This window comes from Strix uralensis, chromosome Z (assembly GCF_047716275.1).
Source record: "Strix uralensis isolate ZFMK-TIS-50842 chromosome Z, bStrUra1, whole genome shotgun sequence".
In the NCBI taxonomy this organism is placed as follows: Eukaryota; Metazoa; Chordata; class Aves; order Strigiformes; family Strigidae; genus Strix; species Strix uralensis.
In genome coordinates, this window is record NC_134012.1 from 84,411,552 (window position 1) to 84,432,534 (window position 20,983).

At 37.8% G+C, this 20,983-nt stretch overlaps 1 protein-coding gene across 1 annotated transcript in view; it reads left to right on the forward strand.

Moving 5' to 3' along the window:
- Positions 1-20,983, forward strand: part of HCN1 (hyperpolarization activated cyclic nucleotide gated potassium channel 1) — a 207,737-nt gene that overhangs the window by 19,673 nt on the left and 167,081 nt on the right. Inside the window, exon 2 of the mRNA XM_074856351.1 lies at positions 4,815-5,238. Within this exon, the coding sequence (XP_074712452.1) occupies positions 4,815-5,238 (424 nt within the window). The remainder of the gene's footprint in view (positions 1-4,814; positions 5,239-20,983) is intronic.

The following is a 20,983-nucleotide window of genomic DNA, read 5'->3' on the forward strand; positions in this document are numbered from 1 at the left end:
TTTTCCATAGAGGATGTTGAATACACATTTCTTGTTAAAATAGAAGGAATTTTTCCTAGAAGCAGCATGTTTTCCTCTAGGTGTGTGTATGTGTAAGAGAAAGAGATGGCAGAATGAAAATGGATAGCAGAGCAGAAGGGGATATCCTTACTTTCAGGTTGTGAAAAGAAAAAATGATGATTTTTCAGAGTTTTCAAGTACAAACACCTGTGCAATCATGAAGAGAACTTGGGTCCCCTGAAGAAAATGTTCCCTTCTTCATTCTCCTGTCCTTTCCAACACATCCCAGTAATTATATGCAAGTTGCAGATGTTTTCAGGTGTGTCTAACTTTGCTCTCTCTTGCTAAAAGAGTAATACAGTTGCACAGCAAGAGAAAGACAGCATATCCTATGAGACTCAAATTCTGACATGGACATTGGCAGGTTTAGTGCTTGTTACAGTACATTGTAATAAAATTTTAAATTACTGTTATTTCTACAAAGATTGTTTTGTTCTATATAGGACATTGATTTCTCTGTTACATGAACTGATGATCCATGAAAGCAAAAGAAATAAAACTGTGTTTAAAGGTGAGATTAAAAAAAAAGTCAGTGTTCATTTCACTGAGCATCTGCTATTCAATCAAAATATTTATCTAAAGAGGAGTCAAGTTTTCGATGGAAAGCTTATGAAAATTTTTTACAGTTCTTGATTCGCTGTGTAGAGTGAAATCATGCTTCATATGCATCAAGTTTGGTTTAAAAGATATTTTACAAGCAATTTGAATGAGTATCTTTTTCAAAGACCTTCCACTTTATGACTGATGAGTATTTGTGACTGAATTTCATCAAGTTTTACTGATATGTTGTGCTCTTTTTTATTAAATAATCAGACTTTTATGATCTTTCTGGAAACTCAGAAAACTTAAGCAAAGTCCTGACTGCTCTGTAACTTCAAGTCACAGCACTCAGTGCCTTAGACATGCTGTTCACTCTGCTGTGTGGTTTGTGAGACCACTGACAAATTTTGCTGGGTCAATCTGTGTATACTATAAGGATAATCATATATCCAACTACAGTGAGTCAAGGACATTGAGACTGCTGTGTCAATGGGCAGCAATAATAAAGAATGCAAATCTGAATGACTTTTTACACAGTTGTATATCCAGCAAATTAACCAGCAAATTGAATAACTCAGAGCTGAAATCTCCTTCTTTAAGACTCAGTTTCCTGTGGGTTGGATATATAAAGTGGATAATAAAAGGGCTGTTAGAATTCATAGTGCCTTTCATTATTAAGCTTAGTGCAAACATTGATTAATTAATACTAAGTAGTTCTTTATTGTTGCTTGGGTAGCACTCATTTGAACAGCCTGTTCATCCTGTCCAGGATAGCCTGTGGTGGTAAAGAAACCACCAAAGCTTCACCATGTTTCAGAGCTGTGAAAAACACTGTGTTATTACTTTATGTTTTGAAAGTGTAGTAGATAAATTATGAATGAAAAGATTACTGAAAGAGGTCTATGAATCCAGCTAGTTTTATTTGAGAATACCAAAGTAATAATTAGCATTGTTTGTTTTTTTTTTTTTTTTAATTTCTGTGTAAAATAATTTTTTAAAATTTAGCAAAAATATTCCTTAAAATGTTTTTTAATGTTTTTAATACTTGAAGTATTTTTTTCACCTAGAGATATTAAACCTTTGAGTTATTTAGAAGCATTTAAAAAGTTTCAGGAGTACTTCAATGTGGTGCAGTGCTGACCTCTGTACCTTCAGTTAATGGCAATTAATAGCTCTACTGAGTTAGTTTCAGAAGGGCAGTAAGCTCTATAGCTGTTTGCTATGGGACTAAGGTCAGTTCTTGGTTCATTATGAGCTCTGAAAGATTTCATTACCCCCAGGCTCTTATTTTTTTTTTCTCGTTCATGAAAATTTTGTGTCATAGGCATATCTCTTCCGTGCTTTTTTGTCAATGTTTTATAATACTTTCTATAAATCTGGAACTGTGAGATTGTAAGTTTTAAATTTATAACCATCCTCACTGAGGGGGGGAAGTATAAAAAATAAAAATGCTGAAAATAGTTTGACACAAAGGGCTACCTCTGTGTCTGAATAGCAGCTTCTTGCACTGTCTCATGAAGCTTTTCAGCTTGCTTTTGCTTACACGAAGAGTAGGATGTTCTGAACTGGTACGCAAGGAACGCATTGTATTACTTTCTCTGCACAGGTCTCAGAAGGGCAATACAGGAAGTTGCATCTAGTTTTTCTCACCTGAAAGAAAAATATCGTATAACATGGCCAACAGAACAGCATTTGGAAACATCTTCCTAAAAGAAAATGTCTGATTCATTTCTAAGTGTAAAATAAATCATAATATAATGTGATTTTTTCGTACTAACTCATCAGTTTATACTATATTCAAATCAAAATACTAAACTGGTACAGTCTCATAGTCCTTAACATTCAATCTTATTTTATTACTGAAGCCCTAACACTACCACTTTTGCTGACATTCAGCATCAGGAACTCCAGTGTGTTTTGCATAATCACGGTACATAACGATCCATTAAACCGCAGATTGCTGTAGGATAAAAACACCTGGTTCTGTATTATATTTTGTTGGCTGGGTGGCTGGTTAGCCTTTGTTACATAACTGCTCCCTGTGCTGGTGAAATGTAAAGGTCAATCTGAAATCAAGCAAATGCTTTGCTTAGGAATGAGCCACAGATACAAGTATACTTCTTGTGATTACTTCCTAGTTGTTTTCCACGCATTTTCAGGATTCCTTGGAGACGTTTATTCTCCCAGAACAGTTTTTTGAAATATTTTGTTTGATAGCATTGTAAAAGTGTTTGTGGTAATTGTACCTGTAGATCATAGCAGTGATATATGAATTTAGTATCTACAGTAATTCTAGATCACTGAAAAGGAATCTAGCACAGCAAGAAGCCTATTACATGAACTTAGAAAGATATGAGAAATCATGAAGTTCTTGCCAGATATGGTACAGATATGATGAATACCATCATATGCTAAGTGAAAATACATACAGCCTGGATAAAACTGAATATTTATGGCACTTAGTATGCACATTTATTGTAAGCTTGAAAATGCGTAATACATAAATCACGTTATGGTACACAGGGAATTACTTGTAAAGTCTATTTCATGCAATTTCTGAGTACCAGTTAAAGGTACTTTACCACCTACTCTCTCAAATGATAGTCAAGCCTAATCTCTGTAGATTTATCTTGGAATAAAGAATTTTAAACCTGGGAATTCTCTCATTGCTCTCAATCCTATGCTACTCTTCCTTCAGTGTGTTTTAATTATTTATATTCCCATATCAGAAATTTGTAAACTCAGAAGTATTTTCATGGATAAACATGAAACAAAGGAAATTTATTAACCTGGATCATTTGGCAAATACAAGAAGGAATTTCTGAAGTCTAATGTAATCTGTATGCTCTGTGCAAGTCCAGCAAAAACTAAACTTGTGGTTCACAAATGTTTTGTGGCCAGTTACACTATTATTATTGTTGATTGCCATGAACCTTTACCAAGATGAGGGTGTTTGTTGCATGCCAGGAGGCTGCTGCTAGTACGACGGAGGTGGCCTGGAAGTCAGTGCTGGAGTGGTGTGCTGGTGGCACGTCCATCACATGTCCACTGTGCAGGGCCCCCCCTGTGATGGAGGGCTGGAGCAGGGAGATAGTTGTGGACCCATTGCTGCCTCTAGTCTTCTGGAAAGTCTAATGAGTCCATGGGGAGCTGTTGTTGATTCGTTTCTGTGCCTCTCTAAATCAGGTTTAGTTGAACAGATCATGTTCTCAGGCAGAACAAGAGGTCATGTGTTGGGTTCAGGCTTTCTCAAATTCAGTTCCAGTTCTTTTATTGAACAATAATAACTTTCTTTGACAATTTAACATTTAGGAGTTACCATAATTCTCTTAAAATCTGTTGGGTATATACTACTATACCCTGAAAATCTTCCATCAGGATAGATGTATATTCTATGTAACAAGTGGGTTTACTCAGCATTTCTTTAATAGATTCTAAAGTTATGAGTCTGTCTCTCTACCATCTGTATCAAGCACTGTTAGCAGCATTCTAATGGTGTTAGAGGGGACCCTTTAGATACTTCTGGAGCAAAATGGTGAAGTGCAGTACCCAATTTATACTATGCAAGTTGCAGCTGTTATTGTCCAGACTTCTTAGCTGTGAAGGAAGATAGACTATGAGGTTGTAAAAATGCATGAAGGTTCAGGTTGCAAAAGTGGATGAGGATTTTGATGTTATCTGATTTTTGTTTCTATTTTTTGCTTCAGTGCTTTTTTCCTCTTCCTGTAATTTTATTCCATCACTGTAATGGTATGAGTACATTTGCAAAGAGGTACTTATATTTAATATGTTGTCTGTAGATATTTGGGTTTCCATTTGGATGGAAGCCTTAAAAAAATATTGCATTGATAAAGCACTTCTGATTGGCACCAGACATCAGTTTTAGTTATAGAAACCCACTAATAGGTTTTGACAGGAGTCTGGATAAGTCTACTAAGTGCCTTTCAGATATGCCATGGAGTGATAAGCCATAGTACTGTCTTTATCCTAGATGTGTGTTCTTGAAAAGGAAGGCACATAATGAAATGTATTAATTACTTTGTCTTCTCTGCTGGCTGTGAATATATTGAATAAGTTAAAACAATCAGAGTTTTCTTAGTGTTAACAAAATGCTTAAGCATCTTGAGGTGAAGTTGGCAGCATGATAGAGACCATTTTTCTAAGCGTGTTTGACAACATTACGTCAACCATTCTGTTTCTCCCTTTTTTTTTAGGTTTTACTGGGACTTAATCATGCTCATAATGATGGTTGGAAACCTTGTCATTATACCAGTTGGAATCACATTCTTCACAGAACAAACAACAACACCATGGATTATTTTCAATGTGGCATCAGACACTGTTTTTCTGTTGGACTTGATCATGAATTTTAGAACTGGGACTGTAAATGAAGACAGCTCTGAAATAATACTGGACCCTAAAATCATTAAAATGAATTACTTAAAAAGCTGGTTTGTGGTTGACTTCATCTCATCAATACCAGTGGATTATATCTTTCTCATTGTAGAAAAAGGAATGGATTCAGAGGTTTACAAGACAGCAAGAGCGCTGCGTATTGTGAGATTTACAAAAATCCTCAGCCTGTTACGTTTATTACGCCTTTCAAGACTGATTAGATACATACACCAGTGGGAAGAGGTAAGATTTATACAGTTATAACATAATTTTCTAAGATCTTATTCCTACAAAAACCGTGTCAAATCTCTCCAAAGAGCTACACAGGAACCAGAATGAAATAAAGAGTTTTAGTCACTGGTTAGTGTAATTACATACAGGTGCTAGTAGAAGAGCCTTTTTGGAAAAAAAAAAGCATAGAGTAACCATCTTCTCTCTGCTAACAACAGAGACCAAAAATATGTTTGGGACCATCAGCACAATAAGCATGGGTGGACTCCTCTTGAGAATATTAGAAATGTTAGCAACCACCTAAATCAACATTTGAGTTTGGTGACTAGCACTTAAAGTTATGAAGTTAATACTCTTATAATCACGGAGAACTTAAGATACATGTTCATATTTTTCTATTTCAGGAGAAATTGAAACCATTTATAATTGAGTAGATTTGTTAGAATGCTCGTTGTTTGAAGCCTATATGTAGGCTGAATATATCAAATACTGACCTTCTTTATAACAAATGGGTAGTTCAAATTTTGAGCCTTCTAAATGGTCAACTCCACTATTTCCAGATCTGACGTTATGCTACCTGCCAAATTGGCATGGTGAAATTTCCAGGAAATTACGACATTCCTTAATTTGGCATGTTCATGTCTAGGAAGTGTTTAATGCTTTGTCACATACCATCATGATTCAGTCATTTCAATTCTCGCCTGTTCCCATTTCCGTAGTTCTAAAACTCATAATATATTTTAAGAGGAAGTGCTAAAAACATGGGAACAAAACCTACTGTTTTCTAAACCTTTCTTGTAGCAAGTGTAATGAGAATTATTTTGTAAAGCATTTTCATGGAAGCACTATTAAAACAGATTTCCCTAAATTTATTTACCTACTTTGATAAAGATTTATTTAATTCAGTGAATATTGAAGGATGATTTGGTACCATTTCTGATGCTTTTCCTGCTGGTTATCTCCAGTATTCACTTTATAGTTTAACAGAAACTTAAATGCGAAGCCATCTCACAAATAAAGTTAATTATACTTAAAAATGGCATGATGCTGGATGATACTAAATATCAAATGTCTAATAAATTTATAGTTGTTTCTCAGAAAGCTCCTGAAATAGGTCATTATTTTTTATTACTGTATTTTGTAAATTCTACTTCTTTTTGCCTCCCTCTAATACAGTGTAACTATGGTTTTGACACAGATATAGAGAACTGCAATTTTGTACTCAATTTAACTAAGGCAAATGATGAAGCATATTTTGCAGTTCTACCATAAAGCACTGCTTTTGTCTCCTCTCTGCTTTACAGAGAGACAACCTTCTGAAATGCGTTCAATGACATTATTTTCTGGCAGCTTGAGTTAATAGCTTGCCACTATAAAGCCCTACTAAGCAGAGAAATTAATACCTTTTTTTTTTTTTTCCCTCTTCCATCTGTTGTCAAAGATAAATCATGTATTCTAAATCAAAAATACTTGAATTGACCACTAAGTGGGACTAGAAGTGTCCAGAGGATGTGGTCCAAACCAGCAATAGCTGGTGTTTGGTCCATTTAATCTTTAGCTAATGGCTGCTTGATTGCAACTTCACCTTTGATTCCACTAGTAAAACTTGTGAAGTATTTCTTGTAGGATACTTTATTTGACAAGTACTGAAAAATAAGTGGAGTCCATCTTTTTGTGTTTGATAACATATTATAGTGCTCCCTGGATCTTCTAAGGAAGGTGAAAGAGTCTGAAGGGCGTTTCTTTGGATTTTTTTGAGCCTGCAATCAGACAGTAGCAAGAAGCTTGTTTGCTGCTTTTAAAAAAGATTTCTGATGACTGTGAGAGCATGCAAGAAGTGTTAAATATGTAGACTTGAATCAGGTTCTGATAAATCCCAAAATGAAATGTGTGCAAGAAAAAAATGTTCTCTTTTTTTTTTTTGTTTGTTTGTTTAGCATTTTACAGATATCAGAAATGAAAGTGGTCATGGATTTTCATATTTGGCTATTGTTATCACAGTAGTTGATTATTACTTTGGATGTAGCTTGTGAAACTGTTCTGCATGGTGGTCCATTATCACTTTGGAGAAATTGTGTGTTATAGCATTGTAATGTTTTAAAACAGCAAAAAAAAAATGCGTAGGGATGAACTTTGCTGAATTAGGAAACAATAGCTGGATAATTCCATAGGGTCAGTCAGTGAGGCTCTTGTTGCTGATATTAATCTTGTCTGTATTGTGTGTGTTTGCACACGCACAACAGGGAGCAACTGTTAGCTAATTTTTATGACACGGGACTGGAGCCTGTTTGTATGTGGTTGAAAGGATTTAATAGTTTTTGCACACGGGCTGACATGTTGGTTTTAAATGTAGTGCAGATAAATCTGAAATACTGTGTATTTGGATCCAGAATAATGAGCATTACGTCAAAGATACTGAGAGGACAGACAGAAAACTCATTCTTCATAACCTGCCAAGAGGATACTTCATGGAAAACTGAGTGATGAACAAACCAGGTTGTACAAGAAGGCTGTTATGCCGTTGAGGTACTTAAACATCCTCCAACAGAAAAGGCAGGTTGAAATTGTTTGAGCTTTTCCTTTTTTTGTATCAGATACCTGGACTTCAGTTGGTCAGTATCCTGAATTTTAAGATGAGTAGGTTCCTTTTCTTTATTTCCACATAATTTAAATCAATTAAATCAAGATCAAGCTGCTGACAGCCACATAGAGTAATACTGAGGTAAATAATGTATGCGTTTCAGAAGTTTTCTCCTTAGCTGTTATGAGGGAACCTAGCTATAGCCTGTGGTGCAATACATATGAAATATGATTGATATATTCATATCAGTCTGATGTTAATAGCTTATTGAAATGAATGATGCAATGGAAATGGGAAGAAACACTTTAACAATGGGACAGGAGATATGTTGGGAGGAATTAATTTACTGAATTTGCAAATTCACACTGTCCTAAAACTGCTTTTTAGCTACAGTATCTCATATTCCAGTCCTTTACAACTCAGATGTTGACAAGTAGATCATACACTTACTTAAACAAAATTATATACTATATCATGCAAGGAAAAATTTGTTATTTTAAGTTGGGGATTGCAGAAATTATACTTTTGCAGTAATTTCTCACAGCAGGTTTGTTTTGGACTTTTTTTTTTTTTTTTTAGCATGGGTTCCTAAAAGGACTGAACAGGCCGTACTGGACATAATTCTTACTTACTTTAACTTAGTATGAGACTGCTTAAGCTGCTGAGCCCTGAACGTTTTACATCGGTTTGCACACAACTAAGAAGTTATTCTTAGTTAAATATGCTTATATTAAACTGAACAATTCAAAATAAAAGATGTGAACAATTAGGAATAAATACTTTGTTACATGTCAAATGATATGCCACTTTGCTTTATATTTGTCTATGATATAAATTTATGGATTCTTTCAAATAACAATATTTTTCAAAAGCTGCTTAAAAAGCAGACTTCAGTAGCTTTGCTTACAGCTATTCTAACCGCAGGACAAGACATAGTTGATCTATGAGTAAATAGAAGTGTTACTTCTAAAACTGTACCCTAAGTCTTTCTCATTCTGAGATGTCCACTTATGTAGAATTAGAGCCAGTTTTGAAGTGACTGAATGCTTATTGCAAGATGCGCAATAAAGATCATGTTTTGCAAAAGATCATGTAGTAAAATATATGATAATTGTAAATTTCATCCATGTCATATTTTGGTTTGACTTGTACTGAAATCTGGTTTTCAATTTGTTAGATCTTTTCAATGTTCATAAATCTACATAACTGTTGATATCCATTCTAGCCCTTGCTAAAGCTCAGGTGTTTAATGAAACATATTTCTGGGCGTATTGCATAGATGTGTCATATTCTACTTTTTACTGGTTTATTTCTAATAATCACAGTAATGCTGATCCAGAAAATCTCATAAATACAAGCTTGCTTAAATGCTAAGCCTTACTAAAGTGCTTAAAAATTAAGTAAGTGTGTAAGAAAGTGTGTAATTTTGCCAAATTAGGCCCTACATTAACTATTTCATCTGTTGCTTCTACACTACCAACCCTAATTATCACAGATCACCACTAGGTGTCCTCTGCTTGTTGTTCTGCTTGTTGCCAACAGTACAGAAATACATATTATGTGTATATGACGTTGAGTCATTATTGTTGCCTAAATAATAATGTTGTTAAGAACACTTGTGTTATCCGGACAAGAGAAGGCAATTCTTACTTCCGTAGCCCGCTGTTTCTGTGGTAGGTATACAGATTACTTTTGTCCCCTGTAGAAAATCAAACTACTTTTTCTTTCCCCTACAGCTGAGTGAAAAGTCAAGGTTTTTTTATCTCTTCTTTTGATCTCTGACTGGGGAACTGTGGTGAGAAGGAAGAGATAATGAGTTAGGTGGGTACTTGGTAGTTCTGGATGAAAACATCTTTACTGATTGGAAGATTGATTTTATTTTACTTTAACAAGATTGTGTCTGCAAGACATGGGGTTTTCCTATCAACGATGGTGTTATACAGTTTAACTTACTTTTAAAATTAATGTTCTTATGTAAATGGGAGGTGACATAATATCTTTTTTCTTTCTTATCATTGAGTTTTAATTCCTTCCCTCCAAGGAGATAGTTTAAAATATATTTTCTAGGCGCTGTGAAGTTGTGTGAATTAGTGACGTACTGCAAATAAACATAACAGTAGAGGCAATTTTGAAGTAAATTAGCTTAAAGTAAATTACTTAAAAGTAGATGTAGCTGTAATTGCCTATTACAGATGCATCAATCAAATATGAGTTGTCTAGCTCATAAAGAGTGAGGATAGAAGATTTGTTAAATAACTCTGGGGGAAGTCCACCTTCTTATACTGGCACAAAGCCTGTGAATTCTGCAACAAACCCTCTGTATTGATGTCTTCTGCCTTCCTACCATTAAGAAGATGGAAGTAGAAGAAAAACTCTATTTCCTGTCAATTTCTACAGGAAGGAAATAGAAAAGCAACTTTTGCATTCTTTTGGAAAGTTGTGCTTGAAAAATGTGTCTTATGTATAAATCAGTGAATTTGTGTCCTCCTGTCATTCTTTGAGCTCAGAGGGCAACTGAATACCATGCAGCCTCTCACTCAGCCCTTCTTCCCCTGTGCTGAGAAGGAGGAAAGCAAAAGACCCAGGAAGTTGAGATAAAGACAGGGAGGGATGACCTCATCCTTTAAGGCACAGGCAAGAAACAGTTTTGTTAGGGGAACTAAAAAAAGAACATAAAATTTAATACAGACATTAACAACAACACGTAATAGACAGACTAGGACCGTGAGAAGCATTAGCATATCCTGGAAACATCTTTCCCCATCCTTCTCTTCTTCCCAGGCTCAGCTTTACTCATGATATCTCCTCCTCTCCCCCAGCGGTGCAGGGGGCAGGGAATGAGGGGTGCGATCAATCCTGCTGCTTCTTCCACCTCAGGGAGGGGAGAACTTCTGGCATTCCTCCACTGTTCCCCCTCTCACAGGAGACAGTTCTCCACAAACTCTGACATGAGTCACTCCCACAGACGTGTGGGTCACCCTCGCGTGTTGCAGTTCTCCCAGCTCTGAACTACAACAGTCAGGCCTTCTTCCCATGGGGTCCCGGCCTTCTTCGGGTGCAGTCACCTGGGTCAGCGTGGGGCCCCCCCACAGGCTGCAAATCAGCATCTGCTCCACCGCAGACCCCCATGAGTTGGTGGGGAGTGTGGGGGGCAGCCCTGTGGTCTCACCACGGGATACAGGGGAGTCTCTGCTCTGGCGCAGCTCCCCCTCTTCTCCTCCTTTCTTGCGCTGACCTCAGTGTTCATAGAGATGTTCTTGCAAATCCTCCTCACAACTCCCCCAACTCCTCCCAGGTTCTCCTTCTTAAATACATTATTGCAGAGGTGCAGCTAATTGGCCCTGCCTTGGTGAAAAGGTGGGTCCAACATGGAATTGGGGGAGCTTCTCACAGGGGACCACTGCTGTAGCCCCCTCCCCTGCTACGAAAACCCTCGGCCATTCACTCAAACCAGGACACCTCTCACATAAAGTCTATAGCTGGGATCCAGTTTTGTGAATCAATGAGAAATATCAAAAGCCCAAGCTGTTTGACAGTTTCTTTGTTTTTTTTTTTTTCCAACAAAGTGTTCCCTAACAGGGCTAAGTAAGCACGCAAACCATGGTGAATCATTCATGTTGTTGTTTAGTGTGTAGTGTGCAGATACTTGCTTGTGAACGTCTTACACAGCAGACCTTCATTTTGTGCTGGGCTGTATCTCAGACACCTGCGAGGTTTGCTTAGGGCTTTCCCCTTGGTCTGCAGTCTTCCCTATCAGATGAAGCTGTTGTCCTGTGTGCTTGACATGTGCAGACCAGTTCCCCAGCTCCGCCTCTTGCGTAACCTAGAAGGAAAAAACCCCATGCTGTTTGCTTGCAGTTTGAATTGCAAAATCTAAGAGTGCTCCTTGCTCAATATAGCTATGGCGGAAGGGGAGCTGTGTAGCTTCATCAGAGCAGAGGGTTGCTCAGTCAGGCTCCCCAGAGGAAACACATTCCTTTTGTGCTCAGAGTTGTGCTGGCTGTCAGTTTGTTACTGGGTGAGATTCACAGTGCTGGTATTCCTTCCTAATTCAGTTGGGAGGTTGGCTAATGGATAGTCTGTCTCTGTGACAGCAATTGAGAGCAAGGTATTTTATCTGCAGTCTCTGATCCTATAGAGCCAGAACACTGATTACTAGCCCTTTTCCTTCTCTACTTAAAATTAGTGTTAAAGGCAGTTTCTTTGATGCTGGTGAGGCTGTCAATATTAATGTCTTGATAGTGTAGTTCTGTTTTGCTAAATATAATTTGCTTATATGGGTAGAACTAAAATGATTGGTAAGATACTTAAATAATACCGAAATTAAAAAAAAAAAAAGACCCAGTATGAAAGAACATGTGAATTGAAACATTTTTCTAGGAGCAAAAATCAGTCTTATATAGATATGCTAGCCTTAATGCTGTTAATTTTTTCTTCTCTGTCATGTAACTTGCAAGCTATTATCGGTGCCTGGGAAGCTGCTGGAGCAGCTCATCCTGAGTACCATCACACAACACATGTGGGACAACCAGATGATCAGGCCCAGTCAGCATGGGGTTATGAAAGGCAGGTCCTGTTTGACAAACCCGATCTCCTTCTGCGACAGGGCGACCTGCTTATTGGATGAGGGAAAGGCTGTGGATGTTGTTTACCCTGACTTCAGTAAGGCCTTTGACACCGTTTCCCACAGCATTCTCCTGGTGAAACTGGCTGCTCGTGGCTTGGATGGGCACACGCTTTGCTGGGTAAAAAACTGGCTGGATGGCCGGGCCCAAAGAGTTGTGGTGAATGGAGTTAAATCCAGTTGGCAGCCGGTCACGAGTGGTGTCCCCCAGGGCTCGGTTTTGGGGCCACTCCTGTTTAACATCTTTATTGATGATCTAGACAAGGGGATCAAGTGCACCCTCAGTAAGTTTGCAGATGACACCAAGTTGGGTGGGAGTGTTGATCTGCTCGAGGGTAGGGAGGCTCTGCAGAGAGATCTGGACAGGCTGGAGCGATGGGCTAAGGCCAACTGTAGGAGTTTCAATAAGGCCAAATGCCGGGTGCTGCACTTGGGCCACAACAACCCCCAGCAGCGCTACAGGCTTGGGGAGGAGTGGCTGGAGAGCTGCCAGTCAGAGAGGGACCTGGGGGTGTTGATTGACAGCCGGCTGAACATGAGCCAGCAGTGTGCCCAGGTGGCCAAGAAGGTCAATGGCATCCTGGCTTGCATCAGAAATAGCGTGGCCAGCAGGGACAGGGAAGTGATCTTACCCCTGGACTCGGCACTGGTGAGGCTGCACCTCGATTCCTGTGTTCAGTTTTGGGCCCCTCACTACAAAAAGGACATTGAATTACTCGAGCGTGTCCAGAGAAGGGCAACGAAGCTGGTGAAGGGTCTGGAGCACATGTCCTATGAGGAGCGGCTGAGGGAACTGGGGTTGTTTAGTCTGGAGAAGAGGAGGCTGAGGGGAGACCTCATCGCCCTCTACAACTACCTGAAAGGAGGGTGCAGAGAGCTGGGGACGAGTCTCTTTAACCAAGTAACAAGCAACAGGACAAGAGGGAATGGCCTCAAGTTGCACCAGGGAAGGTTTAGACTGGATATTAGGAAGCATTTCTTTCCAGAAGGGGTTGTTAGGCGTTGGAATGGGCTGCCCAGGGAGGTGGTGGAGTCCCCATCCCTGGAGGTGTTCAAGAGACAGGTTGACATAGCACTTAGGAATATGGTGTAGTTGGGAACTGTCAGTGTTAGGTTAATGGTTGGACTGGATGATCTTCAAGGTCCTTTCCAACCTAGACGATTCTGTGATCTGTGGTTTGCTAAACAGAACACCTAATACAATCTTTACTAAACTGGTAATGTTCTAAATGGGAAATTATAATGGAACTCATTTCACATAGACCTTTTTATTTACATAGAACCATCCATATTTTAACATTAGATGGGTAAAGTGTGCTCAGTTGTGCTTTTTCATTTATTTCAATGAAAATGATTTATTTGAGAAAGGTATGTATCATTGCAGCTAAAGCATGCATCCATGAAATATCAGTGACAGATGATGGAGGATGCTCTCAGGTTTTTATTTTTCACTCTTTAAATTCTATACAACAGTAGGAAAATACACATAACTGATAGAGACAATTAGAAGGCATTATGATCCATGGTCTCTGAATAATCGAATACTAACTGCCGAAAAAGAACAGCACATTTATAGAGCAAGCAATTACTGAAATGCAAGCAAGACGTAGAATATTCTGTTTTTTAATTTTCTACTTTATGGTATACACATAATCACTTTCATGGAAAGAATAACCCATGCCCCTGCAGAGTAAATAGGAAGTATTACGAGTGTAGTGTCTCACTTCATCTTTTTACCCCCTTTTAAGACTGTGCAAACTGAACTTCCTTTCTTTTGTGCCTGCCCCAAGAGAGTAATTGTGTGGCGATGATGTTTTCCCTGGGAGATAAACCATGTAGAACATACCCTGAGATGAATTTCCCTGAACTCAAATGTTGGAAGATAATGTTTTCTTCTTTATATGAGTTTTGTCTGGCTTCTATGGGAACGGGCCTGTTGCTGGGAGTCTTGGCTGTAGACCCAAGAAGGTGGGTTCACCCCTGCAGTAGCATATCTAGGTAATGCCAATCAGTCAGTTTTGAAAATGATCAGAACTGAGTCAGCCTGTCTTTGACACTGAAGTGTAACACATGTTTTTTAGAAGAGTTTTTTAAAGTCTAATTTGTTGGTCATTATTTTTTAAGCCATTCTGGACATAATTCCTTGTTTCGCACTTGCTAGAGCTTGCACACATTACTCCTGTCTGCAGATTTGGAAAAAAGGCTCTTGTTCTTCCATCCTAGGCTGTTAACACAAGCAGAAAGCTTGCATAGCTTTCACAGGGTAATGGCCTGATGGATACATCCCATGTGAGGTAAAGCAGGGAGGTTGGGGATTATCAGTCCTCTTGCGAGACAGAGCTGCTGGCTGCTCACTATGTCATCCCACTCCCTCCCTGGAGCTGAAGAGCCATCTGAAAAGGTGATAACGGTGAAAGAGCTGTTTGGACGGACCCCGGTCTGGATTGTGGTTCGTCATTCGGACACTGTGATACCGCAGAGTCCTTCCCATGGTGAGCACATGGGTTACAAGCTACCTCTGCTTCCTGCAGTGATGAGACAGAAGGGAAACCTGTGAATTGGATTTTTCAGTTTCTTCCAATGTATTTTAAGAAGAATGACAATTTTAGTGTTGTTCTTTGCAGGCTAAACACAATCCATTCAGGTAGCTCTGCATTTTCATCTTTGTGTTAATAGTGACCAGTTCAGAATGACTGTTTACACTTCTAAATTACTCAGCAACAGTAATTTAACTGAAGGATATTCTCAGCTTGTCGCTAATGCCTTGTAAGATCCTTCCCCGCTGTGTTTGTTTGCATAATATGCATAGATCTTTGCACGTAAAGAAGTCATTTTAAATACCTTAGATTTGTGCACAGATTTTTATTTGTCTTGTTTTATTCTTTGTGTAGCTGCTAGAGCAAGTCATCCTTAGAGATTGTTAGGGATACGTTATAGCCATTTTATGCTGTCCTAAATAAACTTACTTTTAAAATAATTTTTTAGAAGACAAATTTGAAGCTGGGTTGCTAGTCTACATGGTAAAATGTGCCCAGTTATCAGTTGAAATGGGAGACTTTTAATCCACTGTAATAATATTTAATACATTATTTATTTATTTATTAAAGAAAGCTACAAGATGTCCTTACAGGGTGTCATTGAAAGCTGAGGAAGAAGTTATATATGAAAAATAAATCAGAAAAGTGTACACTTAGAAGCTAGGTAGGAACAATTTTAATCTTTCCCTAACATTTGGCTACAAGAGGCATTTCATTTCTAAATTAAGTAATCATGTATTAAAGGGTGGAAAGATAATGCTTTAGATTTCAAGTTGATATATTTCTGTGTTCTGCTTTAAGGAGAAAGTTGTCAGTTGCTGTGAACAACTTTTGAAATAAAAAAAAAAAAAAACAAACTCCACAACTGCATTCTCTTGTTCTCTTATGTGGAGAACAGTGTGCTGGTGAATTTTGTGGGAGAGCATTTCCTCATCTCAGAAAGGTCTGAGAGGTAGAAAAGGGAGGTATCTGCAGAACTTGTGCTGGGCCGTACTGGGTAGACCATCCATGCACTGTTGACTTTATTTATTCTCACAGTCTGTCATGTTCCTTAGCTCATCTGGGCATTTTATCAAATAAACCCAGGAGTGAAATGGTATAGCATTTACTGCATGTCAATGGGTTGAGGGTCATATTCTGATTTTGATCAAATTTGACTACCTTCTAATACAATAAAATAGCTGGGACGGTACTTAAGTAGGTTTCTGTTGTTATGGCTCCCACTGAGGACAATGGAATAGTGGTTTAATGGTTAATTAGGAACAAGGTTCTGCTTTATAAGGATAAAATGGTCTGAATTAACCACTTAGGGAGTAAGATGCAACTGTATAAACCTGTTCAGAGTGGTCTAAGGAACTCAGATGGCAGTGTAGAAATGGCTTTTTCAGCTGCAAGTTATATTTAATGAGTTATTTCTAACCTGAATCTCATGGAGTTTATTCCAAATAACCATGACATTATCCCATATGTGTAATGTATGATTTAAATATAGTTGTGACCTGAAAAGAACAGGAAAATAACCTAATTCAGAGATTGTGCTCCTTGCTTCCAAGCACAAATGAAGGCTGTGATTGAACTGTTACTCTCCTCACCATGCTGCATTGAGAACATGCTTTTTTTAATTTTTCTTAACCCAGACATGTGTTTTACCATAGCCTTTCCATGTGTCTAGGCTTAGAGTGTTTTCTTCTATCTATTATGTTCTTAAAACAGCTCTTTTTTTCAGCCTCTCTCCTCTCAGAACCAACAGCAACAAGCTTAACTACGCATCTGCTTACTTGATATTGTGCCTTGTAGTTTCACTGCCTTTCTTTCGAGTAAATGTAACTTGTTATTGATCTGGCGGGACCCGCTGCCATGCAATGTTTTTGGTGTCATTTCAGTCTTGGTGTTGTGTGACAAAATGGTATGCAACATTGAAGATCCTGCTTTGCATCCAAGTGAGCTCTCCTAGGTGAGGAGCTGTGACAGTAGAGTCCTGTATAGCACGTGTATATTCTCCCTGTACATACATTGGAGAAACCATCTAAAAAAGTGAAAGCAGCTGAATGGCTAATTATGATATAACTGCTGTAATCTTTGCAAGAGCCATGGACTTCATACAATTGGGCTGCCTGTAGAAGAGAGGAAAGATGTGACTGTCAAAAAAAAAAAAAAAAAAGTGAGAAAATAATGGTAATCCAAACAAGTGTGCATGTACATATTGATGTGAATATGTCTCCAAGTGTGAAGGTTCCTAACAGCATTTCTGTACCTCTGAATAGAAACCAAAGAAAATAGTCCTATTTACAATTTTTATCTCTCCAGATTAATTCTCCATGCGTCATATGCTCAGTTTACTTTAAGTGACTGGCAATATTCAAAGACTCACGACCAGCAAAGTTTATCTCCACTAAAAACTGTTAAGTTTTGCTGCTGAGTTGATGCTTCTGTTCATATTTTTAAGATAGTGGCATACAAGATTTATGACCAAAACCTCAACCTGAAGAGCAAAAATTCTGGGCGTAATTTAAAATTAATCTGTTTTTAAGAGCACCTTCCTGTGGGATTCCCAAAGGACATTATTGAATAAGGTGTATTAGTTCTCTTCAGGATGATCAATTCTTCCCTCAACCAAAGACGTGAATTATGTCTTCATCTGTCTCAAAAATGACAGGGCATCCCACATGAGAATTGTTTTCCAGCTGGGAAAATTTAATGTCAGATGTGTTTTAACGAGGAAGTGGAAAAAAATGAAAAGCAACTGAAATGTAATTTCAACAGGCAAGGGGTAGCTTCTAGAACTGCTGCATTGTTTTGATCACCAAGAAATTGTAAGATACTGAACCCAAATAAATAACTTACATTTTTCTCGCAGAGACTTTGTGATGAACTAAACAAAACACTGTTTTTCCTTCAGCATCAGTCGTGTGAACACTCTTCTTTCCATCATTTATTTTGCCCATGGCAAAACCAACCTATACCATAAAAGTGTTTTTCTTTGTCCTTTTTATTATGTGACAATTTCGGTAACTTAATACACAGCTTAGACCTATGTGGATATTTACTTGTATTTCTGTTAATTTTTGCATATTACAAATATCTATGTTTATTTATCTAAAAATAGTATAAAAGAAATCAGTCTGCATATTGGGGTTCTTAATTGACATAGTAACTGACAGGCACTGGAAATGAAAGTGTCAAGATACTTTGCATGAATAGAATTGATACCAACACTAACTTTTAAATCAAAGTAAATCCATGAAGAAATAGCTTATTTTTCAAATAATTATAAAACAAATTCCAATAGAATTTTGCATGCTTTCTTCCTTTTCAGTTAACCCTTCCATTGTTCTTCCCATGGAAGCTAGTGAAAATAAAATTAATCAACACCAAGATTTTTACATATACCGTTTTTCCTTCTGTTAACATAATTGATTGACTTACTAGTTCCTGTCAACTCTTGTTTAACAGTTAAGTAAGTTTATGTTTGAGGTAGAAGCACTTTTTTATTTATTTATTTTTTTTTACCTGAGCAGAATATTTAGAAGTGGTAGCATTTGACAGCAGCTATACTGGATGCTGTCCTCCTGACACAGCAATTCCCATACTGTCTGCTTCAGTCAATGACTAGTGCTCTTTAGGGTGAGAAAGTAAGTTTGACAGGTTTGGATTTTGCCTTTGGGAAACTCTGTCTTCCCCTTTTTAGATGTGTGTGATTCCTTTGTGTAAAGTGAACATAGTCTGAAAACCAGCTGAAGACGTGAGCTCTTCAGCTACATCATAATTTTAAAACTACGTATGTCTGTGTTGAACAACCTAGTTAAAGCTAAGAACTGGAAATCATTGTGACAGTACACTAGCATAAATGATGGCCATTATCTGTTACAGAGATATGTGAACATCTTTTTATTTGACCTCTCATCTATTTTAAGATGGTTCATCTAGTGAATCGGGGTTTTTTTCATATTTTTGAATGGACAATGAAAGATGGTCAGTTCAGCACTGAAATGCAGAAGGAAGTGTCTAAAATTAAAATTTTTAGTTTTTTGTTAGTTATCTGAGTACAGAAATTTGTTTCTCCCTTCATTTAAACAGTCTTGAAACTTACAGTCCCACGAGTCATGATCATGGTCCTATAGGTTTCCTTCCACTTTCTGTAAAAGTTTTTCTCTGATGTGAATATCATAATGCTCTCTCGAAGTAGTGATTATCTCATTCAGAATTAGAAAATTTAGCCCAGTAGTGGACTGTCGTCTGACCAGTGCAAAATAACTCCTCACACAGTAAAAAACCTGTAACTTTTTGCTAAGTCATGAGATATTTAATGCTTGAATTTCAGAATTATTATACATGTTTGAGAATTCTCTTTTTCCTTTAGTTCTCCTTTTTTGATCGAGAGCTTTCTGGAACAACAGTGCACCTCTAGCTCTATGTTCTGGTGCTAAATATACTCAAAAAATGTAATACTATATTAATCATTATGCATGCTAAAGCTAGGGAAGAGGAGAGGAGGGGAAAAAAAGAAAATCTGGCAAGAGAAGGGGCAGGCAACCTCATGCCTATAAATTATTTTTTTGTTTGTAACTGGTACTTGTTGTTAGCTGCTGCTGTCTAGAAAACCAGTATCAGAAAGCTCATCTGTGATACTTTCCTTGATTACCATCTTTTAGTTTAAGCTATGTGAAAATTATACAGGTGATATGACTGGTGGTAACACAGACCTGTTTGAATTGTGTCCACTGACACCCAGTGAAAACTCCATTTGTTTCTCCCCAACTGTGTTCTTGTAATTGCAAATACTCATCAGAATCAGCCCAATGAAAAAGAAACAAGGCTGGTGGCACCTCACAAGAAAATGTCTTTCTGAATTCCTAAGAGAGAAAGTATATTCGATATAACTTCTACTTAATCTGGTAAATAGTGCTTTTATTAATTTTATGTGTAAATATTTAAAAAATATTTTCATTTTTGTTGTGGAAAGAATGGCTGATCTTCACAGAAATCATAACTATGTCTGGTTAGTTTAGGCAGTTTAGGACGCTGGAAATCATGATGTCTGATATTTTCTCTCAAGAATTCTTGAAGACTTACTAGCCTTCAACTACACTTAGCTTAGTTTTTTCTCAATTTTTCTTAACAGCCACCATCTTTAATCTGTGTTTATGTTTTGGGACTCCAGTTTTGACTGGTATCTCCAGGTTTGCAGCAATATTATTATAATCTAATAACTGAATTAATTAATAAACTACAAAGGAATATTCTTGCTGGTCGTCAAGCCAGGTCAATTGCCATGTTCTAATTCTTGGAGGTCCATGAATCTTTGGTTGTCTGGGTTGCTTAGGGCAGTTTGGGACAGGTGTAGAAGCAGCTTTCCAGCTACCTAAAAGACTTCAGGTAGGGTCAGACACACACAGCCCTCAACCCCATCAGGGGTAGGCAGCAGCTGACCTGGACTGTTGTGATCACTATACTTGGGACTGAAGTGTCACAAGTGCAGTATTTGCACCGTTTCCCCTCTCCATTTGCACATATGTAACATTTTGCGTGTGCTGTAGGTAGATACTATTTTGGGGCCTGACAACATTCTTTTCACTGGTTGATTTATGTTTGAAGATATGATTTAGGAATACAGAGATATAAATCTGTTAAACAGCTTTTACCATTTTCACATTTCTGATCTTTTACATGGATACAATGTACATGTAGGTAGAACAAAATGCAGGTTACTAGATGTAATTGATTTTGTTCTACCTACATTATCAAACTGTAGTTTGTTTTTAAATTGAGCTACAAATGACTTGAGTGACATCCAGCTGGTTTTTCACACTGAGAAGTATGCCCTCTGACATTTATCCTTCAATATCTTTTCAGTCCCCCACCTCTTCCTTTATGTCACGTAAGTGTCTTGCAAAGACAGAAAGCCTGTGCTCTGTGTCCTGTGCTCACAGGCAGTGGCTGTGGAGGGTGAAATCCTGTTACAGAATTTGTAGCTCCAAGTCCCTTGTCTGTTTCCATAGCTGACAATGTAAAGCA